The sequence below is a fragment of the Cervus canadensis genome, chromosome 2 (assembly GCF_019320065.1).
Source record: "Cervus canadensis isolate Bull #8, Minnesota chromosome 2, ASM1932006v1, whole genome shotgun sequence".
Taxonomy (NCBI): domain Eukaryota; kingdom Metazoa; phylum Chordata; class Mammalia; order Artiodactyla; family Cervidae; genus Cervus; species Cervus canadensis.
This window is the reverse complement of record NC_057387.1, coordinates 51,971,503-51,998,597: the sequence shown is the minus strand read 5'-3', so window position 1 is coordinate 51,998,597 and position 27,095 is coordinate 51,971,503. Positions and strand designations below refer to the sequence as shown.

Below are 27,095 nucleotides of genomic sequence, written 5' to 3'. Positions count from 1 at the left end.
TGGATTATTGCCATATAATATATCAAATTGCTATTTTTAATATATTTCCATTGTATGGAACGTTCTTAGAATCAGTCTTAAAAGATGAGCATTTCCTTTATGTAAATCTTTTCCTTTTGGATTTGCCTATTTATTTTTTATCTGTTTCTCATACTCCTCAATTATATAAAAATAAACTCTTCCTTGATCTAAAACTACTCAGGATTTTGCATAATATTTATAAAATATTCTGAACACCATAGTATATACTAACAGTTACATCAGTAGTTAAAGCAAACCTTTAATTACACTGTCAGTCTGTTTTTAATTATAATAATAGTACAGTCAGGTGTTTTTCTTTTCTGGAAGAATATTTGCTTTATTCCAGATCCATATATGGTAAATTCATTTATAACCTACAATAATAGTTAGTAATATGAAAGTGGTAATTAGTCGGTGGTTTATATAACTTTCTGCTACATTGTTACTTCTTTGAGCCACATCTCTATAGGAAAAAAAACTTTCCAATTAAATATAGATAGAATAATGTTAATATTACTATTAAAGAAGAATGTCTGGATCAGAGGATGAAACTTTAGCCAGATTCAATGGACATGGGTTTGGGTGGACTCCGGGAGTTGGTGATGGACAGGGCGGCCTGGTGTGCTGCAGTTCATGGGGTCACCAAGAGTCAGACATGACTTGAGTGACTGAACTGAACTGAGGACATTACCCCTACTTTAAGAGGTGGCAAGAATACACAGAAGAGCTATACAAAAAAGATCATAATGACCCAGATAACCACAATAGTAGGTTCACTCACCTAGAGCCAGACATCCTGGAGTGCGAAGTCAAGTGTACCTTAGGAAGCATCACTATGAACAAAACCAGTGGAGGTGATGGAATTCCAGTTGAGCTATTTCAAATCCTAAAAGATGATGCTGTTAAAGTGCTGTACTCAATATGCCATCAAATTTGGAAAACTCGCTCAACAGTGGCCACAGGACTGGAATAGGTCAGTTTTCATTCCAGTCCCAAAGAAGGACAATGCCAAAGAATGTTCATGTTACTACACAATTGCACTCTTGTCACACGCTAACAAAGTAATGCTCAAAATTCTCCAAGCTAGGCTTCAACAGTATTGAAACCGAGAAGTCGCAGATCATCAAGCTGGATTTACAAATGGCAAAGGAACAGAGATCAATTTACCAACATCCTTTGGATCATAATAAGCTAGGGCTTCCCTCATAGCTCAGTTGGTAAAGAATCCACCTGCAATGCAGGAGACCCTGGTTTGATTCCTGGGTCAGGAAGAGCCACTGGAGAAGGGATAGGCTACCCACTCCAGTATTCTTTGGCTTCCCTTGTGGCTTAGCTGGTAAAGAATCTGCCTGCAGTGTGGGGAGACCTGGGTTTGATCTCTGGGTTGGGAAGATCCCCTAGAGAAGGGAAAGGCTACACACTCCAGGGTCCTGGCCTGGAGAATTCCATGGTCCATGGGGTCGCAGAGTCAGACATGACTGAGCAACTTTCACTTTACTTTTCATTGGATTATAGAAAAAAGCAAGGGAATTCCAGAAAAAAATGTACTTCTGCTTCATTGACTACGCTAAAGCCTTTGACTGTGTGGATCACAACAAACTGGAAAATTCTTCAAGAGATGGGAATACCAGACCACCTTACCTGCCTCTGAGAAACCTGTATGCAGATCAAGAAGCAACAGTTAGAACTGGACATGGAACAACGGACTGGTTCCACATTGGAAAAGGAGTACATTGAGGCTGTATATTGTCACCCTGCTTATTTAACTTATATGTAGAATACATCATGTGAAATGCTGGGCTGGATGAAGCACAAGCTGGAGTCAAGATTGCTGGGAGAAATATCAGTAACCTCAGATAAGAGGAAGTAGAGAGCCTCTCGGTAAATGTGAAAGAGGAGAGTGAAAAAACTGGCTTAAAACTTAACATTCAAAAAACGAAGATCATGGCATCTGGTCCCAAATGGCATTTGTCATTTCATGGCAAATAGATGGGGAAACAATGGAAACAGTGAGAGACTTTATTCTCTTGGGCTCCTATCACTGCAGATGACGACTGCAGCCGTGAAATTAAAAGACACTTGCCCCTTGGAAGAAAAGCTGTGACAAACCTAGACAGTATATTAAAAAGCAGAGCTATCACTTTGCCAACAAAGGTCCGCATACTCAAAGCTATGATTTTTCCCGATGGTCAATTATAGGAACAATTATAGGAAGGCAAGAAAAAAATTAATTTAGAAAATAAGAAAATAGACCAGCATGCTTTTAAAAATAATGTAACTTGAAAGTCTGAATAGTAAATAACTAAGGAAAATCCATTATATCCACTTCTCAGTTCATTCTTTCAATAGATCCATAGAATTCAGTGTTATTGCATATAAGTGCAGTTTTTTAAATAGATATTTCTGGAAAACTTGATGGTTCTTAATGTCAGTTTTATTTTCTAAATTTTATTTTTCTAGTATGAATCTTATTATTTTGCTTATATCATAGAAAATTCCAAACCAGCTTATTTTTTGTTATTTCGTTTGTTTTTGTTTTCTGCTACTTGTATTGAGACAGAATTGAGCTGCAGTACTGTATAAGTTTAAGGTGTACAGCATCATTATTTGATTTATGTACATCATGAAATGATTATCACAGTAAGTTAAGTGAGCATCATATAGATAAAAAATTCAAAAAATAGAAAAATACATATTTTTCCTTGTTATGAGAACTCTTATGAATTATTCTCTTAACAACTTTCATATGTAACGTATAGCAATGTTAATTTTATTTATCATATTGTACATTATATCTCTAGTACTTACTTATCTTATAACTGGAAGTTTGAACATTTTTTACTGCCTTTACACAAATTATGCACTAACTTCGAAGTAATGCAATTCATGTACGAAGATCACATTTTCCACCATTAGTAGAGCTTTCTGAGTGCCATCTTCCCCTACTCCTAAGTAAGAATGTTAAATGTATGTTACAGTTATGCCTCCTCATTCAGCTTAGTTTCTGTACCAGTTCAAATTTCCAAGCAACAGAATAGACTTGGAAGTACATTTTTGCAGTTGCAGAATAAAAACATAGCTAGCCAGATTTTTTATATATATCATATATACATATATATGCTTTAATCCTAAGATTAGCCTTATTAGTGATGTAATTTTCCACTGACCAAAATAACTATTTATACAGTTTTTAAGTTTCTAACATATCTAATAATGTACTAAAGGAAGTATGCCAAGAAATGTTAGAATTGAACTAGTCACTTAGGAGATAAACCAGAAATACATTAGTTATGCAAACAAAAGAAATTAGATCTGTTTGAGTTAAAGATAAACAACATAGACAGTCACAGCTCATAAAAGGGGAAGCATGAAAGTGACAGTGCACTGGTGGATTTAGGTGAGGCCTTGTAAAGAAGATCTGGTTTGTGCTGGTCTTTGGCAGATGGAAGGTATTTGGGAACATGGAGAGGAGAAATGACAATTTAGGGAAAAATGTTTTGGACAAAATGAATAATGTTTGAAGTTTTTCATGGACTTTTAAGGAAAACATACGATTTCGATTAAATTGGGAAAAGTTAAACTCTTATGGAGCAACTTTTTGGTGTGTTGTAGGACTTCGCTAGTGGTTCAGATGGTAAAGTGTCTGCCTACTATGCGGGAGACCTGGGTTCGATACCTGGGTCGGGACGATCCCCTGGAGAAGGAAATGGCAACCCACTCCAGTACTCTTGCTAGGAGAATCCCATGAATGGAGGAGCCTGGTGGACTACAGTCCTTGGGATCGCAGAGTCAGACACGACTGAGCCACTTCAACTTCAACATGTTTAAAATTATTATTCTTGTTTGGGTCTATAAAAGAGCTTTCCTCCTTTACCTAAGATATATATCCAATCCTCATCAATATTGTCAGTCCTCATCAGAGAATTCTGTGAATGGGATTAAAACCATTTTAAGGAACACTCTTATCAGTCCTTTGGACCATTTATATGTTCAACACATGGTCTAACCTTATAGTTACCCACCCAGTTGAGAATCAGTAATTCACACATAGTGGATTAGTAATTCGTACATGAATGATACACAGTGAAGAGGCCATGTTTGTTGTCTTCTTGAGCCCAGAACATCTTGTCAGTTTGTTATTTCATGTGTATATTTTATCCTCATTAGCCACAATTTAGATAGACCTAGTAAATCACTTGTTTTAGAATCTAATTTGCAGATCTTGCCCACTTGTACATGATTTTCCAATAAAGTTAAATGGTGATTAAGTCAGAGCTATTAACTTTTCTTTTTAATCATCTGTGAATTTATTTCTAATAGTGACTTAATTTGTAGTAGCATTTAGAAACCTTGCAAATGTATGTAGACATAAGCCGAACACTAGAAGCAATTATAATGGGGTTTCTGAGTATATATAAAATTATAAACAAATTGTATGAAACAGAGGGTAAGAGCTCATCTAGAATGTGACCATATTAGATGTACTGTAAACACTATTTCATAGTAGCTATATTTACTGTATTTAAAACTGAAGAGGTGTTTCAGTTCATCATTCAGAATTCAACTATATTAACAGCAGTGAAAATTCCATGTTCCTTCTACACAGCAGTTATACTTTTAAATATTTTAAAATTCTCTTTAATTTTCTTGAGTTATAGCAATATAGTCTGGATATCCAGACAAATGCTTTAATCTTTAAATTAACCTTTTTAAAATTAATTCTTAAGAGATGCCAAAGAAAGGAGAATGAGTCTACCTCCTTCTAACATTAGAATTTTGGTTTGGTATTTTGAAATCAACAACCACATACACACATAAACACAAAATCTAAACATTTCTTTAATTTTAAAAATAAAAGCATTATTAATGCTTTTCAACAAACTTTAATAGCAGTTTTTTATTCTGGTCTCAAAAACAAACCAGAAAATGCCTATTTTATGTTAGAAACATAAACATAAAATTAAATTTGTATATTTATTTTGATCAGTCCTTAAAACGTTAATTCAAAGTTACATTTGAATAATACTTGACCTGGTTTTCTTCTGCTTTGAGGTTTTTTTTTTCCTTTCAGTTATATGTATATGTGTGTCTATTTTTCAAATTCTTTTCCCATTTAGGCTGTTACATAGTATTGAATAGAGTTCCTTGTTGGTTATCCGCTTTAAATGTAGCAGTGTATATATGTCTGCTTTGAGTTTTAAGTCAGGTTGATTTACTAAATATTTTCAGCGGACAGAAGGTTGGTATTTCTTGCCATTTAGGCAAAATTAATGTTTCTGAGTCAGTAAGTTTGACCACTGTTCTTTTAAACAGCTTATAAGAATTCTTACAGGGAAAACCTGTGATAGCTATATAGATTTTATAGATAAATTGTATCATTTTCCAAGAGCTTCCTTGAAGCATGTTATAGAATTCTCCATGAAACTCCTTTATTTTCCAGGTAGCCTTCTAAATTAAAATGTTATGCAGTGTATTTTTACCTCTCAGCTTCATATGATAGAATATTTGGATACCATAGCTTGTAAATTATAAATATACACTGTCCTTGAAATCACCTTGATCACAAAGTTTATATTTTAAAATTATGCTTTAGGTTGCTAAATCCTCTGACCAATTCCTGAAAATTTTTCGCAATTCACTTTGAATTAAGACTCTTTTATGATTACCACTAGTCTTATGTGTGCTACTCTGATACTGTCAATAGTGAATTTTATGTCCTGGTAATCATATTTAGTTTTCATTAATATATTTCTATTAAAGTTATTTATATATCACATAGCCCAAATTTTCAAAGCATTTAGAGCAAAATGGCATACTTTATGGTTTTAAAGTCATAATGATTAAGAGCTTCACTTCTTTTAGAGTTTAGTAATTTTTAAAGAATGTTATTTGCAACTAGAACTGTAAAAAAAAAATACCAGTGATATTTTCATGTTTTCTCTTACAGCCTGATGTGTGAAAAAAGAATTTTTGAAACTGTGAATAGTGTAAGGCATCCCTTTTTGGTGAACCTTTTTGCATGTTTCCAAACCAAAGAGCATGTTTGCTTTGTAATGGAATATGCTGCCGGTGGGGACCTAATGATGCACATTCACACTGATGTCTTTTCTGAACCAAGAGCTGTGTGAGTATTTAGACATTTCTCTGAGTTTCTTCATGACTGATTGCTTTCTGGGAAGGAAGAAAACTCTGAATTTTAGATTTATTTTTTTCCCTTAAATGGAAAATAGAGAAAGGAGTCTTAGAACTCTTTACTTGCCTTTTTGTCATATATAAATGTATCTATTTTTCTCTGTTGTTCATGTTGAAAATTTCATATATTACCCTAAGTCACACTTGATAAGTTAGATACACCATTTAGGTTTGCTTTAGTAAAATTTTTTTTTTTCTAGTATATTTTATCCCTAAGGAATGCCATCTGGGACCATGGTTTTAAATATTAACTATACTCAAAGTACATTGTTAAGTGAAAAAAAAAATGTAGAAGAGTTTTTATCATATATTTGTGTGAAATATTTATATTTGCATTTTAAGGGGTAGTTTAAAATAGTGTGCCTTAAGTATTAAAATACTTAATGCATATCCTTAAAATACCTCTGAAAAAATATAAAAGAAATTGATATGCATGTCACCTCCAATGAAAGGCATAGAATCCAGATTTATGATAATAAATGAGTATACTGTTTAAAATTTATATTTCACTGAATACTTACTAGATGTCAGGTACTGTGTTAATTATTTTAATTTATCACCATAATCCTTTTTGTAGTTTTTGAGTGTGATATTATATGGAAGTTTTGCTTATTCAGATGCAAAAGAATAAATAATAACAAACACTTGTGACTAAACATAATGTGTATGTATTCCCCCCCTGTTGTTATCTCAGTTTTATAGCTCTTAAGTGTGGAGCTAGGGATTTGAACCTAGGAAAATTTACTGTTAATCGCTATACTCTGTGTGCAGGTGTTTACCAAATTTATGTTTCCAGCCCTTACCTCGTTCCCTAACTTCCAACTCTAGTAAAATTCAGCAGCCAACTTGACTTTTCCCTTTATGTAGCTGATAAGTATTTCAAGTATCTCAAAATGAACTCCTGACGCTTCCCGTTTCCCCTCCCTTCACTCACCACTCCCTAGCCTGTTGCCCCTCTAGGCTTCTCTTTTATTAAACGGTAGTACCTGTACCAGCTCTTCAGGCCAGAACACAAGGAGTCATTCTTGATTCTCTTTCTTCCTTACCTGCAACGTCTAAATTCTGCCTCCAAAGCGTAAAAATCATAAACCAGTGATTAGTAAATCATTGTTGTTGTTGTTTAATCGCTAAGTTGAGGCTGACTCTCTTGTGACTTCATGGACTATAAGCTGCTGGGCTCCTCTGTTCATGTGATTTCCGAGGCAAGAATACTGGAGTGGGCTGTCATTTCCTTCTCCAAGGTATTTTCCTGACCCAGGGATCGAACCTGCATCTCCTGAATTGGCAAGATTCTTTACCACAGGGAAGCTCAGTAAACCTTTATTGGGTTTATGATAAAATCTTTATCTCTTGTCTGTATTCTGACAATTGACGTTTGTGTAATATTTTTACTTTCCTCCCTTTATTTGATTCTTACCGTAACCATTAGAGGTAGAACAGATGGTAGTACTGTCGTATTTTCAAATTTCAAATAAAGAAATAGGGCATTAGTTCTGGTGGATAGTGACGCTTTCAATAAAGGAGACAAAAGCCACAAAATAATAGGTGGCTATTAAAAATTTGTTCCCTGCGTATTTAAAAATTAAAAGCAGGCCATCTAGACTATGCCTAGCCCTGTACTAACTGCTGTGGAAATTTTGTTTTTGTTTTGTTATGCTTTTTTTTGAGATAAATATAAATTCCTATTTTGCATTAACACACTTTTTATTCTTTCTGAGAGTACGAATTACATAGTACCAATGAAACAATTAACCCCAGTGAAATACAAGAATAAAATGCTACATTGCAATACTTTATATCTGCAGTACCTCCCTGTAATCATTCAGATCTCACCTGCAATGTCATTTCTTTGAAGGTCCTTTCCTGAGTACTTTATCTAAAATATCACTGTATCACTAATGTCTAAATCAGGCCATTCTATTCTGTTTTATATTTTATGTTCTCCATACCACTTTATTTATATCTGAAATTGTCTTATTTACTTTTTACATTTTTATTGTCTGTTTCCACTCACTAAAGGGGCACAATGATGACTCTGTCTATTCTGTGTACTAGTGGAACACCTCAAGGGGAGGGGTAGCTCATATACTAAGGCAAACATATTCTTATTGCTTGAGACGGTGGAATTAAAATTAGTCCTAGCCTTGCTGTGTTCTAGCTATGTGATTTTAAATTAGAGCTTCATTTTCTGCTTCTGTGAAAATATTTATCTTAAAGGTTTAATTTGAAGATACTCCCTGTACTCAGTTATTTACTAAGTATCATTAGGACAACCTATTTACAAATAAACAAAAGGGAAATCAAGGTATTTTTATAATTGTCACAGTTTTGTTTTGCCACCAAAATAAGTTTGCTTCAAAAAAAAAAAAAAAGCTACCTAAGCAAGTTTAGAATCACATTGTTTTAATGGACTTCACTTCTGATAATTATTTAAGATCTAATGTATAATAATATTTATTAATAGTTGAATTTTAAAATTCTCAAAATTGTGGCTCCATCTTTGTAAAAATAAGTAAACACAAAACATAATTTTATTATCTATATGTACACATAAATGCATTCTAGAAGTTTGAAGAACAATCACCAAACTAATAAGAGCAGTTATCTCTGTGGATAGTAGTGGCGTTAGGATGAGATGGAGATGTATGAATGAAAAACTGTGCTTTGGGGTAGGGGTGTTATGTTTTTTATAGAGGAAATATCCTTGTATTACTTGTAAAATTAAGATTCTCTTAAGTGTCTCCTTGTAGGCTATTCTACACTGAAGACAGCCCTGCATTTTTTAATTCATTCATTTATGATTGACCTACCTCCTCATTCATTAAGGTTATTGTGTATCAAGCATTTTGCTCAGCGTTTAGGCTGAATTCTGAAAAAGACAAACATGGTCCAATCCCTAAAGAGTTAATATTCTAGCTTGGCTGAAGTTTTTCTAAGATCAAAACCTATTTAGCCAATTTCCAGACGTCTTCACCTGTCCCAAGGCAATTTGAGGTCAATATCTAAACACAAACTCACTTTCCCCACAAAATTTGGGCTACTTCTGTATTTTTTCACCTCTTCATTATAATAAAAAGGAAACCTTGAGAATCATCTTCAGCTTTTCCTTCTCCCTCATCCTTTATATTAATAGCTAATGAGACACTAAGTCCTGTTGTGTTCATTTTAAAGTTTCTCTTGAATCCATCTCTTATTCTCTTTGTGGTCACTACATTAGAGGTTCTAGTGATCTTTCATCTGTACTATCATTTTAGTCTTATCTGTTCCTTATCCCTCTGGATATCTACCTACTTGCACTCCAGCCTTCACACTACTATCAAGAAATTTTAACATAAATCTGATCATTCTGCTCTCTTTAATATGGTTTGATTCAGTATTGCTAAAAGAAGAATTTTCAGTACAGGCATACCTCAGAGATATTGCAAGTTCAGTTCCAGACCACTGCAATAAAACAAATATCATAATAAAGTGAGTCATGTGAATTTTCTGGTTTCCCAGTGCATTTAAGTTACATTTACACTATACTGTAGTCTATTAAGTGTATCATAGCATTGTCTTTTTAAAAAATGTACATACTTTAATTAAATACTTTGCTAAAAAATGCTATCATCTGAACCTTTGTGATAGTAATGTCAGAGATCACAGATCACCATAACAAACATAATGGTGATGAAAAAGTTTGAAATATTGAGAGAATTACTAAAATGTGATACAGAGACTTGAAGTGAGCAAATGCTGTTGGAAAAATGGCACCCATTGTGTTTCCATTCAGGGTTGCCACAAATCTTCAATTTGTTTTAAAAAAAAAACGAAACAGTTATCTGTGAAAATGCAGTAAAACAAGGTATGCCTTTGTTCATAATATGACAATCAGGGTCTTTTGCAACTAAATCTCGGGCTGTCTTCTCAGCCTCATCTTCCACTACTTCCCTCATATTTACTTCAGCCACAAACTTGTTATTGGTTGTCAAACATTCTATGCCTTGTACACTGCTATTCCTTTCCCTCTTAGGGAAATGCCCTATATTTCTCCCACAAAAGTTTAACATCCTTCTGCCTTTATAATGGCATATTGTAATTTTTTCTAAAGAACCAGATAAAATATCTACTCTAAGGACTTAAGTGACCCCACCCAGACGAAATTAATGGCTTCCATTTTAGGGACTGTATTTTTCTTATTTTTAAAATACTTAGCACATATCTTACATGTCTGGCACATAGTAAGGACTCAATAAATATTTGTGAAACTTTAAGTTAACTAGAGTTCTGCTTCGAAGCATAAAAGTATAAACGCTGGGATTCAAAAGAGTGAGATTTATTAAAATTCTTTTGATTTAATTCTTGAAACAGATTTTATGCTGCATGTGTAGTTCTTGGGTTGCAGTATTTACATGAACACAAAATCGTTTATAGGTAAGTAAAATTTTGATACTTTTCTAATTGCTTATTGATATGAAGTAGAATTAAAGATGATTAAGAATAGTTTGTGTTTAACCATCTTCATAATTTTCTCTTTCATATGGTAAGTGACCACTAAAAATGTTAAAACTCAATTTTGAAAGACATAGTTAACACAATAATTATATGATGAACTTCTTTGTTACTGGTCCTCTGACCATTACCTAATTAGAATAGTGAGATTGTAAGCTGGCCTATGATATACAATTTACCAACAATATTCATCCTAGTGAATATTTATATTCAGTTGATCCACTATAGAAAATTTCTATAGGCTACTACTACTGAAAATTTGTTCATGATAAGTAGCTTGTGCCATTTTGCTTCCTTCATTAAGCCTTGCTTAATGAAGTGTACTTGAGGACATAGCTGATTAGCTGATTTATATACTGGCACAAACTCCTTACCAAATTGTAGACCAGTTAGAAATAGTTCATAGTCCAGCAAGTCGTCTGTGGGTAACACTTTGAATAGCATTGCTCTAGATCAGACAAATTGTAGGAAGGCCAGTCGGAATTAAAAGACTATAAACATGAGTTTATTCAAACTTCTAACAATGTTTTCAAGGTAATGGTTTCCTCATGACCTTATTTTACTCAACGAATAAAATATTTTCAAGTTAATTTGTAGTCATTTAGTATGACTTAATAACTTCCTCTTTATTTTGAATTATTCTCTTAGAATGTTAAACCTGCTTGTTTATACCTTATTTATGCTGTTCATTTGACAGTTCTTTCTTATGGATGGTATGTAGGGAATTCAAACAAGTCCGAGAGTTCCCTGGTGATCTAGTGGTTTGGATTCAGTGCTTTCACTACTGTAGACCAAGTTCAATCCCACATACGGGAACTGAGATCTTGCATGCCATGTGGCATGGCCATTAACTTATTTATTTATTAAGCTTGAATATCATGAAAGTATAAGTATCATGAAAGATACAGGAACTCTTTCTAAGCTTTAAAATATATATATTTAAACAGATAAAACATTTCTCTTAGATACATTCTTTTTTACATAATGGGGGAATATTCAGAAATTATATTTTGTAAAGTAATAATCTTACCAAAAAAAGAAAATGAATATTTATAATATAATATTTATAGTAAATCTCAAACCATAATATGAAAAAACTCATTTTTTAGTAAAGAGAAAGTATAACTCATATTAAAATGATGTTTCTACTTTATTATCTACTGATTTTATTGATTTTTTTTTTCATTTTGCTTTTTTTTTTATCCTGAACAGAGATTTGAAATTGGATAACTTATTGCTAGATACAGAGGGCTTTGTGAAAATTGCTGATTTTGGTCTTTGCAAAGAAGGTAATTGGATATTTTAAAGTGCCTTTTCTAATAAATTACTATTGCTTTGTGCTTTGGAAGTTTTCAAGTTTGTCTATGGAAAGCAAAATGTATTTTTTAATTTATTAAAAATGAAACTTTATTGAGATGTTACAGATTGTTCATATATATGTTATATATATGATGTTATATAATCTATAACATTATTAAGAATTTATTCTGTGAACATGAATAAGATTGGGTTTTCAGAAATCACAGTATGGAAAATAAGACTCTCTTTGTATGGTTAATAATTTTGTCACTACTCTAAGAAAGCATTGGTCAATCACCAGATTTTTGGCTTTGCTGGGATTGTGCTGAGTAAATTTAAATTACATATGCCTAAAAACCTCTCCTGCCTCTTAAAACTTTTAACATTTTAAATAGGAAAAAATGCATATGCCTCAAGAATCTTTTATGTGTGTGTGTGTGTGTGTGTGTGTACACAGAGGTAAATAAATATCCAAACTGGGAAAATTTGAATCATATGTAGCATAAGAAATAAAAAGCATGGGCTTAGGCACCACCCTTGAATCCTGACTCTGACACTTATTTGCTCTGTGTCTTTGGACAAGTTACTTCTAACCTCATGGAGTCTGTCTTCTCAGCTATAAAATAAATGTAATTCTTCTTGTTTAGGAGTATTATGACAACTAGAGATAGTGCCACAGTTTGTGGCACTGTGCCTAATATAGTAAATAGGTACATTTAATATATTGTATTGTAGGAAACATTGTCTCCCTCTCTATACCCTGGTACTTCTTGTTTCTTATTCAGCTTTCTTTCCACCATATACTGTAGTGCTCGGCACATCTTAAGTATTTAGTGAATATTTAATTAATAAGCAGTTGAATAAATGAATGAATGAATTTTGTAAAGCTTTATCCATTATTTACCCACTGACCTCCTAATTATTGAATCCAGTGAAAGTTTTTTTCTTTTATTTGATCTCACTGTATTGGACATGTATCGGACACTGTTGACTGAAATGGTTTTGCTCCTAGGAGTCTGGACTTAGTCCATTGCTATTCTTAGGTAGTTTTTAGCTAGCAATTATATACTAATGATTCCCAAATCTATCATTTCCTTTCCAAACATAAATAGTCAACTATCTACTGGACAGTTTTACTTGAACAGTCAGTCAGTAGGTACCTGAATCATTATCCAAACAGAAATAGTTCTTTTCCTCAGTCTCATTTGCAGTTGATGGCACCATAATCCTCCCAGTCACCCAATCTGAAAATGTGAAATTGTTCTGGACTGTCTCCTCTTCATTACTTTCCACATCCAGTTAATCACCAGATTGTATTGACATCTACCTCCTTGATGTTTGGTTTTTTTTCAAACAATATTTAAGTTTTTCATCTCCCCTCTACTCCCCTCTCCCTTTCTACTCCCCTCTATTTGCAATCATCATCTTGTTTTAACAAGGCTACTTTAATAGCCTCTTAACTTTTCTGTCTCTGTTCTTTTTCTTCCTCAAATCTCAACCTGCCATATAATTGCTAAAATACAAAAGAGGCCCATATAAATTCAAAGCTGAGCATGGTACGTCCCTACTGAAAACCTTCAGTGGCAAAGACGTGATATATATTGCCCCACCTGATCTGCCAGCCTCCTTCTCCAGCCAGATCTCTCGCAGCTTTCTTCTTAATACCTTCTGTTCCAGGAAACCAAACTGCTTACAGTCTTTGTTTTTCCACCACTATGACTTATCTCAGTCTATTTGCTAACATCTCTTCATCCTTTATGCTTCTCAGGTATCACCTGTGCATATAAGTTACCTGAGACTCTCCTTCTGTCTCAAGTACCAAGTCAGCTTTCTAACACTTTAGAATACGTTCAGACATTTTCTTCAATAAGTACGATTTTATTTGACTAATTTATTACTATATTTTGAGGAACATATTTGGGCTTCCCTTGTAGCTCAGTCGGTAAAGAATCTGCCTGCAATGCAGGAGACCCAGGTTCAGTTCCTGGGTCAGGAAGATACCCTGGAGAAGGAAATGGCATCCACTCTAGTATTCTTGCCTGGAGAATCCCATGGACAGAAGAGCCTGGCAGGCTACAATCCATGGGGCCACAAGAGTCAGACACGATTTAGTGACTAAATATGAAGAATGTATTTAGAAAACCAGTTAGCTAAAATGTTAATACTGTATTTCTATATAATATGATACACTCATTCAACTCTTGATTATCCAAGGGTTTGCTTTTGGTAGTTTTCAGACTATACTCAATGCAATTTTTATAATAAAGCAAGTAAGTATATTTTAAAAATTTAGTTGACAGGGTAGAAATTAAAGTTTAGAATAAGTTTTTTTTTTTTCTTTTGTAACTTCTTAGCAGTGCTTATAAAGTAATGACAAGAAAGAAAAAATAAGTGGTAAAATGAAACATGGAAATTTTATTTATTTTTATCCATTAATTAAATAATAGAGTTGCTTTTGCACAGTTTACTCCATATTAATTCTTAGCATTTTCTTTAAAATCTTTTTCCTGGGCTACCCTAGTCGTCTAGTGACCAGGACTCTGAGCTGTCAGTACAGGGGATCTGGATTTGATTCCTGGTCAACGAGCTAGATCCCACGTTCCACAGCTAAAAGATCCTGCATGCTGCAACTAAAGATTCTATATGCTGCAGCTAGGATCTGGTGAAGCCAAAAATAATAAATATAAAAAAAGACTCTTTGATGTATTTTGGGTTTGATCACCATGCACAAATGTACATCTTTAATTTTGCTTCCTAACAATATCTTCTGACTCTTATGCTAGATTTTTTCTTTTCTAACAAATATTTGAATTTTATCTTTTTCAGGAATGGGATATGGAGACAGAACAAGCACATTTTGTGGCACTCCTGAATTTCTTGCCCCAGAAGTGTTAACAGAAACATCCTATACAAGGGCTGTAGATTGGTGGGGCCTTGGTGTCCTTATATATGAAATGCTCGTTGGTGAGGTAAGTAGTATAAGATAGATAAAAGGGAAAGATTGAAAGAACAAAGCATGTCATTTATAAAACCACTTAATATGTTTCCTGCATAAGTATAACTTACGCTTTATAAATACTTATATGTATTAGTAATGCTTATGATCCTATATTACCTTCACTGTCTTTTTTAGGTTTTTATATTTGCGGAATATATACCAGTGTTTTGAAAATAGTTTAATTTAGTGTTGCTATGGGCTTCCCAGATGGCGCTAGTGGTAAAAAACCTGCCCGCTTGTGCAGGTAGACGTAAGAAATTAGGTTCAGTCCCTGGATTGGGAAGATACCCTGGAGAAGGGCAAGGTAACCCACTCCAGTATTCTTGCCTGGAGAATCCCATAGACAAAGGAGCCTGGTGGGCTCCAGTCCATGGGATCACAGAGCATAGGATGCAACTGAAGTGCTCTAGCACACTCGCATGGTTATATTTTATGATTTTTAAACACAGTCATACATAACTGATCGTTTCATAGGAAATAGAAAGCAGGAAGACTGATAAGAGGAATGTATTCTGTATCTATAAAGAAATGTCAGCTATACATTGGTTGGAAATAAATGTTACTTTCAGAAGCAATATAGCAGAATTGAAGAGGTTAACATTTTTTTCCTACTATTTTCTTTATATTAATTTAAAATAAATTTCTGAGGATAAGTTAGTTTTACACAGAAATTGTTACCACTTAGAAAACAGTGAATTATATTTAATTAATAAAACAGTAAGAAGAAGTTACTATTTTGTTATAAATTGTTGAAAATGATGAATTAGGATGGAATTAAGAAAGAGTAAATATTTAGACAAGTAATTGAAAACTACTTAGATGGGCTTGATGGTCTTGAGATGAAAGAAAAATTTTCTTAGGGAATTGGTTCCTTGTTCTACAGTTTTTCCAATGCCAGTGACCAACCTTGTACATTCTAAGCATGAAAAAAACTAGTAGCTGAATGAATGAATGAATGAATGGCTAAATTGTTGAATGTCAGACATTTCTAGTTTTGCTCTGTGATTGTCATTTAATGGCACATATCCCAAACAAGTAAATAAATGATTTTAGTTCATCCACTGACGGTGCCTTTTGATATGTAAATTGGAATGGAACTTTGGGAAAGATTGAAAAGAAATAGTGAATTAAAATATATATTATGTGCTAGGTAGGCACTGTTCTATGTGCTTTATAAGTATTAGCTCACTTAATTTTTCATCAACCTTTAATGATCTCAGTAGTAGTCTTATGTTTATTTCCAGATGCATAATTAGAGACACAAAGAAGTTAGTAACTTTAAAGTTATACACCTCTCATATAGTGGAGCTTGGATTTTAACTTAATCTCTAAACCACTGTACTTTGCTGCATCCAAGATAGGGTATCCACACAAATTTATTTCACCTCTGTTTAGAAAAGAGAAAAGCATACAGTGCTTTAAGGCAGAAAGATATATTTAACACCTTATTCACAGTTTTCTTTGCTTTCTACAAGTGCCAGAGGTAACCATAATAGTTGTTTCTATAAGCTCTGACATACTTAAACTTTTTTTAAGTAACATTTTTGTTGCTTTTTAAAAAAATTTAGTGTTCAATTATGTATGAGATTTGTTACCAAAAATTAGGTGCTTGCTTAAAATTTACTCTTCATATTGGAGATGACATGCAAAAGATGAGAGTCTACTATCAAATACTATAGAATTAAGAGCCAATTAATTTTACTCCCCCTGATTCTAAAGTATCTGGGAGATTTGGCACTGAACAGTGAGGAAGTTCCTGTTTCATATTGTTTAAAGGAACTTCTCATTGGTTAAGCTCTTACTAGGAGATAAAAGAGTGAATCTGGCTATTTCTTCACAATTGCCTTTTGCAATTTTATTTCTTTTTAGCACCTCCATAAAAGGAGAATTGGGAAAAGAAACTTAAAATTCATTGGTACATATATTTTGTAATTTTATAGCACTGGTGAAATCTTAGCATTACCTTTTCTTAAATTTATAAAAGTGAAGTTTGGCTAAAGTTTATATCTAATTCCTCTATTATTACAAATGATTGAAAACTTAACTGGATATATCATGTTTTCAAATTTGTATGAGTTGTGAGGATTTGAATCAACCCTAGGAATAAACTAACATATCAGATCTCCTTTCTCTGTGCCAAAGAAGAGTGAAGATACCAGAGAAGTTTAAAATAACCATAGATATTAGAATTAGATCCTTGACATCTGATCAGACTATTGAATTCTTTTAATGTGTGCTTAAAATAGATTTGTTAACCTTCCATTGTTAGCACTGTTAGCTTATAATCTATTTGCAGAAAAAAAACTTTAACAGTTTAACAAGTATGTAAATATATTTTCACTATTCAAAGACTTGTGGAGTGATATAGTTTTCAAACACAAAATTGACTTATCAGATAGGAGTCAAAATTGCTTCGTATTACCATTTGAAATTCTCATTGAAAATCCTTGTGAAAGAGGATTTTCCCCTGACTTACTGTCTCAATCCCAGAAATTATATTGTCCCATATAACAGGTATTCAATTTATGTATTTTGAGTGAGTAAATAAACAAACCTGATTTTGATACAGCAAGCCTGATAAAACCCAAGTTTTATCAAACCAAAAGTGAAATTTTGATAACTGAAAAGTTTGAAATTTTCTTGGATACAAGCAATAAGATTAGCAGTTCAGTTTTAGTATGTTGGGTTCTGAAATGATTTTCACAGGTTCCTCAGGTCAGAGATCCCGCTCCTGTTGATACTGCTTTCTGCTTGGCTCTTGTTCTTTAAAAATTAACAGGAAGTAAGCAGCCAAATCTAAGGTGTCTGAAATTCTGAGGTAATAAGTCATATTTCATAGCAATATTTTCAGTGTAGTTGAGAGTTTATCCCTATGTACAACAAATTGTTATACTGAATGTTTATTTAACTACTTTTTTTATTACTCAGCGTAATTAGTGTCACTCTGAGCAACCATCTTAACATTCTTCTGCTGAAATGCCTCAAGACCTGTTGTGTATAGAGCATTAAATATGCCTGGAAATAATATGTTTTTTTGGCTCCTTTCAGTTTAATTTTGTTTACAGTTGCTTCTTAGTACAGGCAAATTGTCTCTAATTGTGTTTTGTTGTTATTATTTTGCTATTGACTGTGGAATTTGGAACACATTCATGTCTGATGTATTTCCACAAACTGTGCTTCCCTCTAGTAACACTTCACCTTATGCATTTCCTTCTGTCTTTCCACAAGATTTCAATAAGCGTATATGGTGTGTCCTCTGGATAATAGATACGTATCTATTGTGTGTCTGTTGTAGCTTCTTGTAGTCCTTATTTGTTTTGGTGGAGGGTTTTTGTTTGATTTTGTTTTTCCTTTTTCTTTTTCATATTTTCCTCACTGCATGGTTCTTTGTTGTATTTCAGAATCATGAATAGGTAAGATTTTACTGTATTGAACTCATTTTGACTAACTCAGGGGTATTTCTTCTAGTCTCCCTTTCCTGGTGATGATGAAGAGGAGGTATTTGACAGTATTGTAAATGATGAAGTAAGGTATCCAAGGTTCTTATCTACAGAAGCCATTTCAATAATGAGAAGGGTAAGAATTTTGTTGTAATATATATGTTTTATTTATAAAATAAATACAATACTCAAATACTTTGGCCACCTGACGTAAAGAACTGACTCATTGGAAAAGACCCTAATGCTGAGAAAGATTGAAGGCAGGAGGAGAAGGGGACAACAGAGGATAAGAGGTTTGAAGGCATCACCAACTCGATGGACATGAGTTTGAACAAGTTCAGGGAGTTGGTAATAGACAGCAAAGCCTAGTGGTATTGGACAGGGAAGTCCATGGGGCTTCAAAGAGTCAGACACGACTGAGCGACTGAACTGACTGATACTAAGAATATTTCCCAGTAGCATTTTAGAAATTGTTTTTCAGTCATAGGTGTTCATGGTTTAGACAAACACATACCAAAAGAAACTCTAAAAGGTTGCAAGTTATGAGAATCCTTCTCAGTGAATCTCTGGTTTTATATTTACTTTCTTCCTTTATATTGTGTTAGTTATTAAGAAGAAATCCTGAGCGACGCCTTGGAGCTGGTGAAAAAGATGCAGAGGATGTGAAAAAACACCCGTTTTTCCGAGTAAGTGTGAAAGTTTAAAAATTTTTTGATACTCTAGCAGTTAGAAGTAGGAAACTAAACTGGTCATTTTATATTTTGTAATCCAGCTAATTGATTGGAGCGCTCTGATGGACAAAAAAGTTAAGCCGCCATTTGTACCTACAATTAGAGGACGGGAAGATGTTAGTAATTTTGATGATGAATTTACCTCAGAAGCACCTATTCTGACTCCACCTCGAGAACCAAGGATACTTTCAGAAGAGGAGCAAGAAATGTTCAGAGATTTTGACTACATTGCTGATTGGTGTTAAGTTCCTACACACTGTGAAACCAAGCAGACTGACTCACAAGAAGACCTCTTAAAAATAGCAGCCCTTCATTTGCTCTCTGTGCCAACAAAAGCTTCTGAGTTTTTTTTTTTAAACATATGAAGATGTGTTTAAAAGTACTATTCTAATACCTTCTTGAAAAGTGGCTTTTCAATATATTTTAAACAAAATTCTGAACACTGGAAACAGTTTCATGGAGTTTAAGCTGAATGAACATCAGTCATGAAAATCTATCACAAATGAATACTTTTGGATCAATAGTCTTATTTTTTAAAATCAGAGGGGGAAAAAACACTCTTCTACAGTTCCTAGCTTTGCCGTATGCCTGCCTTAAATGGAAGGAAAATTAATTAGTTAATTTTCCTTAGGTGTGTTTTACAAAAAGAGGAAAAGAGGGCCTAGGATGTTATTACTATTCACACATAGTATGATTCTGTTTGAATAAGGCAAATGCTCTTATTTTTTTTAAAGAAATTACTGTAATATCCAAAAAAATGTAGTAATAGTTTGTGCACATTTTGGGGCTTTTTTTAAAATGAAATGAATTGATGTCTTGTATTATACATTTTCTATATTTATTAGAAAATTTTTATTGCCTTATCTTTACCAACCATGTAAGAGCCTCATAGCTTTCCAACTGAGCTATTTGCCAAACAATCTTGTTAAATCAACCATGCTGAAACAAACAGGAACAACTAAACATCTGCATTTACTTAAAATTTTAAGAATGAGGACTTAATGATCATCCTGAACCAAGATACTGTTACCTGTATGCATTCCCAAAGTCTAGATTCTTAGTACATTCAGTCATACTTTCTTCCAGAATCAGTGAACTGATTGCTCCTTTTTTTGATACGCATTGTACATTTATCAACCTAGTTCATCTTGTTCTTGTGTCTACTGTAGAAGGGAACTATATCTTTGTTAAAACATATGGATTATCATTGTATACATGCTGTGAACATGTATATGTGCAAGTTGTAATGTATTCTATGTTGTAGGTTTATTATTTAATTTCACCACTTCATCACTTTTGTACAGTGGCCAAGCAGACACCTCAGACTCCAGCATTTACATTAAGTGCATTTGTACATTTTAGGCCACTGGATCCAGATTTTATATTGGCAGTTACTGAGGGCAGAAGCAATATATTATAACAGAATGTATAAATATTTTTGATAAAACAGTCTATATTTTATAAAAATTATTATAACACTAAAGCTGTACCTCAAAAGTTTCAAAAATAATTTGATCAAATACTTTGTACAAGGATCCATTTGTGGCTTTTTAATGCCCTTATAGGAAAGTCTTTTTGCAAGCCATGACTTTTCTACTTGCCTGGAGTTTTGGGTTTTTTTCTTTGTTTTGTTTCAATTATTTTCCCTCCTAGTCCATGACTTTATTGTTTTTCCTTAGTTCAATAATAACATCTTTGATTCCATGCTTAGCATGTTAGGGTCGTCATACCTCAGGAATAGCAAGTTGTTAACTAACCAATAATGAATTAACGATTTAATCACTCTTGTCTTATGTCTTAAAAAAATGCTGAAGTTTAAATCCTATGAGAAAATGAAATCCTGTTGATTTATAGAGGTTTTTTGAGCTTAAAACATACATGAATATTCTGCCTTGCCAGGGTATGTTGGCATGTCTTTGCTGTACTCTGAGAACAGTTAAAATTGTTCAGAGATAATTTCTATTTCCTTATAAATTGATTATAAACCATGTTCCCTTGGGGGAAAATCTTATAGGAAAAGGGAGCAATATGTTGTTTTAAAATTATTTTAAAATGCCAGTTCACTTCCTTGGTAAAGGACAGTAGAGGATCTTAGCTAAACTGTCTGCTTTTAATTTAAACAGTGTTAATACAACATTAAAAAAACACTAAATACTTTTGAGGTACAGTCTGCTCACCTTTTCTGGTTCTCAAATATGCATAGAAAGCAATGTCTAAAATAGGTTTTTAGCATTAAAAACTGACATAGCATTTTGTAACTACACAATGTACAGAATTTTTTTTTTTTTAATTAAAGTCAATCACTAAAAAAATTAGAGGGCAGGGTATATTCACACAATTAAGCTGAAGAAAGCACTAATTTTTTTTCCTGTAGTTTAAAAAATATATATATTTTAGTCAGATTTAAAATTTTTAAACTCTATAGAGTGTAAATATATTTTGTTATTACTGTATGTGTAAGTGACTGCTCGAGCACTTTGTAAGGAAATTAGGATATTTTAGAATGGTACACTATGCATTCAAATGAAATGTGCCTTTATGTCATTTTAAGAAAAAGTGTTTTGCAGTCATAAATTACCACAAATGCACAAATTAAAGTTTAAATAGATTGTAATTTGTAACTTTGTTTTTAAGTATTATTTCCTTTTGGAAACTTACTATTGGTTAAAATATGTATTAGCTTTACTATATTCAAGATCTTGAAGACAAGTTGACTTTAGTTAATCTTCTTGCAGGTACTTTTAGTCCTGGGGAAGGGCAAAATCATTAAGACTCAAACCGAATTTTCTACTTCACTGGTAATACTGGGAAATTTTTTCATTTTTTTCCTGTAAGTTTAGTAGTATTTTTCATTCAGTGTTTACTTATGCAATGCCTTCTGTGTGCTGGACACTAAGGATAGAAAAGTACAAAAAAGAAAGCACCAAAGTCTTCATAAATGATGAGTGGTATACATCAGTGCTAAAATGTATTATATGTACTTTTGTTTGAGATTAATTTATTTAATTTTAGGACATGACTTTTTGAAAATAGGTAAATGAAAACAGATTGCTAGCCATTTTGTAGTCATCTTATTCAAAAATTATGAATGGAATATTTTAGAAATGTAAAAAAGATCCATGCTATCTCTGTGACACAAATTAAGGTCATAATGTAAATCACCATTATATGTTGACTAAATGAAAGCTGCATTATAGATTGAAGTCTAACAGGAGTTTTACAAGTGCTGCTAATCTTTCCAAAGCACTGAGGGGTGAGTATGAGAAACCCAAAAGAACAAATGCCAACCCATGGATCGTATTTTTAATTCAGAATTCTTATTTACCTTCTAGCTATTTTTTGATATCTAGTGTTTCTCTGATATAAGCTTCATATGTATATACAAATATATCTATGTGTAACATATGTATATAAATATATACATATATAAATAGAGGTAAGTTTTTAAAGTATCTTCTAAGTGTCAAAAATCTTGCATGATTTCTACTTCTAGTATCATGACTAAGTAGAAGCTCTCAGACATCCAAAAGGACACATATTTTGAGTCATTGCTAGTCTCATTAAAGATAAAAGTGGTCTCTGGCAATTCCTCACTCCAAAGTAGTCAAAAAACTTTTGAGCATGAATCTGGACACACTAGGGCTTCAGCATCTAAGAGTTAGGGAGTATCCAAGCACAAGAGTGAGAATACTCAGAGATGGGGAGATTAGTCCAGAGAAGTTGGAAGTTGGAGAGGATAAGAGCCAGGATGGCGGGTAGCTGACTTTGGAAATGCAGGCACTCAGAATAAATAGAGTAGCCAAGGATGAATTTCTGTAGCACCACCATTATGGGGATAACAAACTTTGGAATTGCAATGGAACTTACATTCTGTGCTAAAATTCTCTAGAGGAGCTCAAGTCCTATTTTACATATCACTTTTTCTACTAGTAGAATCAAATATTTTCTGAATGAAAACTTCTCCGGGATGGAAATATATAGGATTTTCACAAATTAAAATCAAGCAATACACTATCACAGATCACTAAATAGATGAGTGACAGGAAGTTATCTTTAATGAAGCCAATAAAAAAAGCAAATATAGATATCCCCTTCAAAAGATTGCAAATATTAGGATCCTTAGATGCAGAATATAACTATATAAAAATGTTTATATGCCTAAAATTTACCGCATAAGTATGTAAAATGATATTTGAAAGAAATTAGCATTTTGAAAATTTTAAAAATATATATATATAATTGACCAAGCTTGAAACTCAGTGGAAGCATTACAGCAGATGAGACAGGTGAAAAAAGAACTTAGTAAGTCAAATAAAGTGATGAGAAAATGAAAAATACGAAAGGAGGTTTAAGAGGTATGGAAGATGGAAGGGAGAGACTCAATCAGAAGAAATGGAAGAGAGGCAGTATGTAAGAGATAACGGCTGTGAATTTCCCAGAGATGAAAAATATTTAAGAAGTACCATATTCTCCATGCAGAAACTTAAATTTATGCATAGAATCGTTGTGAAGCTGCAAACCACAAAGACAGCATCTTGAAAATACGCAGGGGGAAAGGACTAATAGTATAAGGGCTTCCCTGATGATTTCTACTTCTAGTATCAGTAGACTGACAGGCAGACAGTAGTCTGCCTGCAATAACAGGAGACCTGGGTTCCATCCCTAGGTCAGGAAGACCCTGTGGAGAAGGAAATAGCTCCCACTCCAGTATTCTTGCCTGGACAATTCCATCATTGTAGTGAAACTGCAGACCGCAAAAACAACATTTTGAAAATACCAGGGAGAAAGGACTAATTATCTATGAAGGAAAGACGACAAACAGTTAACTTTTCAATAGCAACAATAGAAGCAGTGGAATATTAATTTCAGAGCATTGAAAAATGAAATGTCAACCTGGAATTGTGTAGAAAGTAAAACTTATTTTTTTAAGAAACAGAGCAATTTAAAATATTTTTTAAAAGAGGGTTTGGATCAAGAGTCGCACTCAAAAGGAAGAAAGAAAATGAGCCCAAAATGATGATCTAAGATACAAAAAAAGGCTTGTAAGCAAATAAAATGGTAAACAAGGAAATCTAAATAAACCAAGTCCACACATAGAAGCCTTTTTCCCCTAGGTTAAGTCAACAGAAACCTGGATAGAAAATGGAGAGAAAATCAGAGCTAAAGTATTCTATTGTGTTGTTGGGGTGTCAAGGTATTGATTAACTTTAGTTAAATGTATAATTGTAAAATGTCAAGGATATTCACTGAAAGAATATAGTGTATATAAATTCTAAATCAAAGATAAGATTGTAGAAGTCTAAATGTATAGCAATATAAATAGAGAAAGCTGACTGACTAGTTAAAAGTAAAAAAGGAAATTGACTTTATAATGTTTACAAAAAGATCACTCTAAAATATACATACATAGAGAAGTTGAATGTAAAATTAGGAGGAAATATATATGATGCAAAAACCAGTCAAACTGAAGCTGTGCTGGCGTTACTTAATATCGAACAAAACCGATTTTAGACGCATCTCGAAAAAAGGACTTTTTGTCACCTAGAGTGGAGTGTTTCTACACAATGATAAAAGATTGAATTCACCGAAAAGGTACAGTAATTCAAAGCACATAGGTATCTAATAAAGTAGTCTCTAAATACAAACTTTAAGAGCTACTTAAAAATAACAAATATTCATTAGGGTGGAAGAGTTCAACTCACATTCTTGCACAACAGACTTTTTAATTAGCAAAGATAAAATGTTGAAGAAAACAATAAGCTTGGTCCAATGGGCTTACATAGATTTCTGCATCCAACAATTAAGAGAATCTACATTCTTTTCAAATACATTTACATTTACAAAATGGAACATTTACAAAAATTGCACAAATTATAAAATTGTACCAGTTATATTTTCTAACAAGTTTGAACAAAAAGATTAAATATGTATAATTTTATCTCATAAATATTGATGTAAAAATACTAAAAAAAAATTACCAAATCAGATTCAGTGATATATGCGAAACACACTTCCATTAGCAAATTAAGGATGGCTTAGTATTAGAAAATCTATAATTGTCATTTACCATAGTAACAGGTTATAAAAGAAAAGGTAATAGATTTAGATACAGCTGATGACATTCATGCTTTAATAGGGCATGGCAGAGTTGGTTAAACTGATAAGTGATATATATAGTAAAACAAAAAACACAAGTAACGAAACTCAATGGCATCATCCCATATGAGGAAACATTCTCTTTAAAACTGGGGAATAAGGCTAGAATGCCTGTCTTTACTACTTTTCAACATTGAACTCTGCTACTCTCAATAATATAAGCATTCAAAGGAGGGTGTAAAATGGTTATTATTTGCAAGTGATATGATTATCAACCTAGAAAACTTAAAGACTACAATTAGCTAACAATTATAGTTTATCTAAGATTCTGGTTATAAGATGAAGATACAAAAAGCCGGTGACATGTCTTTGGATCATTATCAAGTAATTAGAATACAAAATATTTTTAAAAAACAACCTTACAATAGCCACAAAATTTAAGTCACCTAAAAATAAATTAACAAAAGATGTGCAAAATCGGTTGTTTTTGTTTTCAATTCTTTACGGGGAGACATTAAAGAAAACCTAAGTAAATGTAGAAATATCCCATCTTATCATGTGCTGCCAAGTTTTCCTCAGATTGCTCTGTAGGTTTAATGCAACTCCAGCCAGAGTTTCAACATTTTTTTTGGTAGAACTTTACAAGTTCATTCTAAAATTTATATGGGGCTTCCCTGGTAGCCCAGCACTTAAAGAAGCCGCCTGCAATGCAGGAGACCCCGGTTCGATTCCTGGGTTGGGAAGATCCCCTGGAGAAGGGAAAGACTACCCACTCCAGGATTCTGGCCTGGAGAATTCCATGGACCGTATAGTCCATGGAAAGTTTATATAGAACAAAAAGTCAATAATAGTAAAGAATAGTTTAAAAAATTTCTGAAGAACAAAGAGGAGAAGGAATTTACCCTACCACATATGAAGAATTTAAAAAGGGTAGCAATTATTGTAGAATTGGTACATATTACAAATTAAACAGTAAGGCCAAGGAAGAGACCCACGCATATATATATAGAAATTGATATGTAAAAGAAGCAGCCTGGGGACTTATTTGGTGGCACAGTAGATAAGAATCCGCCTGCCACTGCAGGGGACATAGGTTCAATCCCTGGTCTAGGATGATCCTGGAGACAGCTAAGCCCATGCAACAAGAGAAGCCCCCACAGTGAGGAACCTGCACACCACAATAAAGAGTACCCTACTCACCACAACCAGAGAAAGCCCACACAAAGCAGTGAAGACAAAATCAATCAATAAAAATTTTTTAAAAGCAATATGGCAGTTTAGTGGAGAAAAATAATGTTCCATAGATAGAGCCAGGAAAATTGCTTATCCATATGGAAAGGAAAAACAAAACTGAATTTCTGTGTCATGCCATCCTAAAATTTCAAATGAATTTTAAAAATGTCAAAAGTAAGACATGAATCAGTGAAAATATACATAGGTGAAGAAAGCACTAAACTGTAAGAAAAATTTATAATTCAACCATAGTAAAATTCAAAAGTTCTGTTTATGAGAAGACATCATAAAGTAAAAAGGCAAGTCACAAACTGGAAGATTATTTCCATCATGTAACAGAATGATAGCTAATATACATTAAAAGTTCCTGAAATTCAATAAGGAAGACAGTGACAAAGTTCAAAAGATATGAACAGATATTTCACGTGAACAGTATATGTGTCCAATCTCAACTGTTCTTAGAAACTACAAAGTGAAGACCATACTGAGATAAAATGGTGTGCTGTGCTCAGTCGTTCAGTCGTGTCCAACTCTTTTGACCCTGTGGACTGTAGCCCACCAGACTCTTCTGTCCATGGGATTATGCAGGCAAGA

General features: G+C 33.2%; 1 protein-coding gene across 2 annotated transcripts in view; it reads left to right on the top strand.

Annotated features, from left to right (window-relative positions):
- PKN2 (protein kinase N2) overlaps positions 1–22,624 on the top strand; it is a 142,141-nt gene extending 119,517 nt beyond the window's left edge. For both annotated transcript variants that reach the window (XM_043460749.1, XM_043460750.1), the window contains exons 16-22: positions 5,969–6,145; positions 10,564–10,626; positions 11,917–11,993; positions 14,830–14,972; positions 18,470–18,577; positions 19,047–19,127; positions 19,214–22,624. In XM_043460749.1, the coding sequence (XP_043316684.1) occupies positions 5,969–6,145; positions 10,564–10,626; positions 11,917–11,993; positions 14,830–14,972; positions 18,470–18,577; positions 19,047–19,127; positions 19,214–19,417 (853 nt within the window). In that variant the 3' untranslated portion in view covers positions 19,418–22,624. The remainder of the gene's footprint in view (positions 1–5,968; positions 6,146–10,563; positions 10,627–11,916; positions 11,994–14,829; positions 14,973–18,469; positions 18,578–19,046; positions 19,128–19,213) is intronic.
- Positions 22,625–27,095: the final 4,471 nt, after the last annotated feature.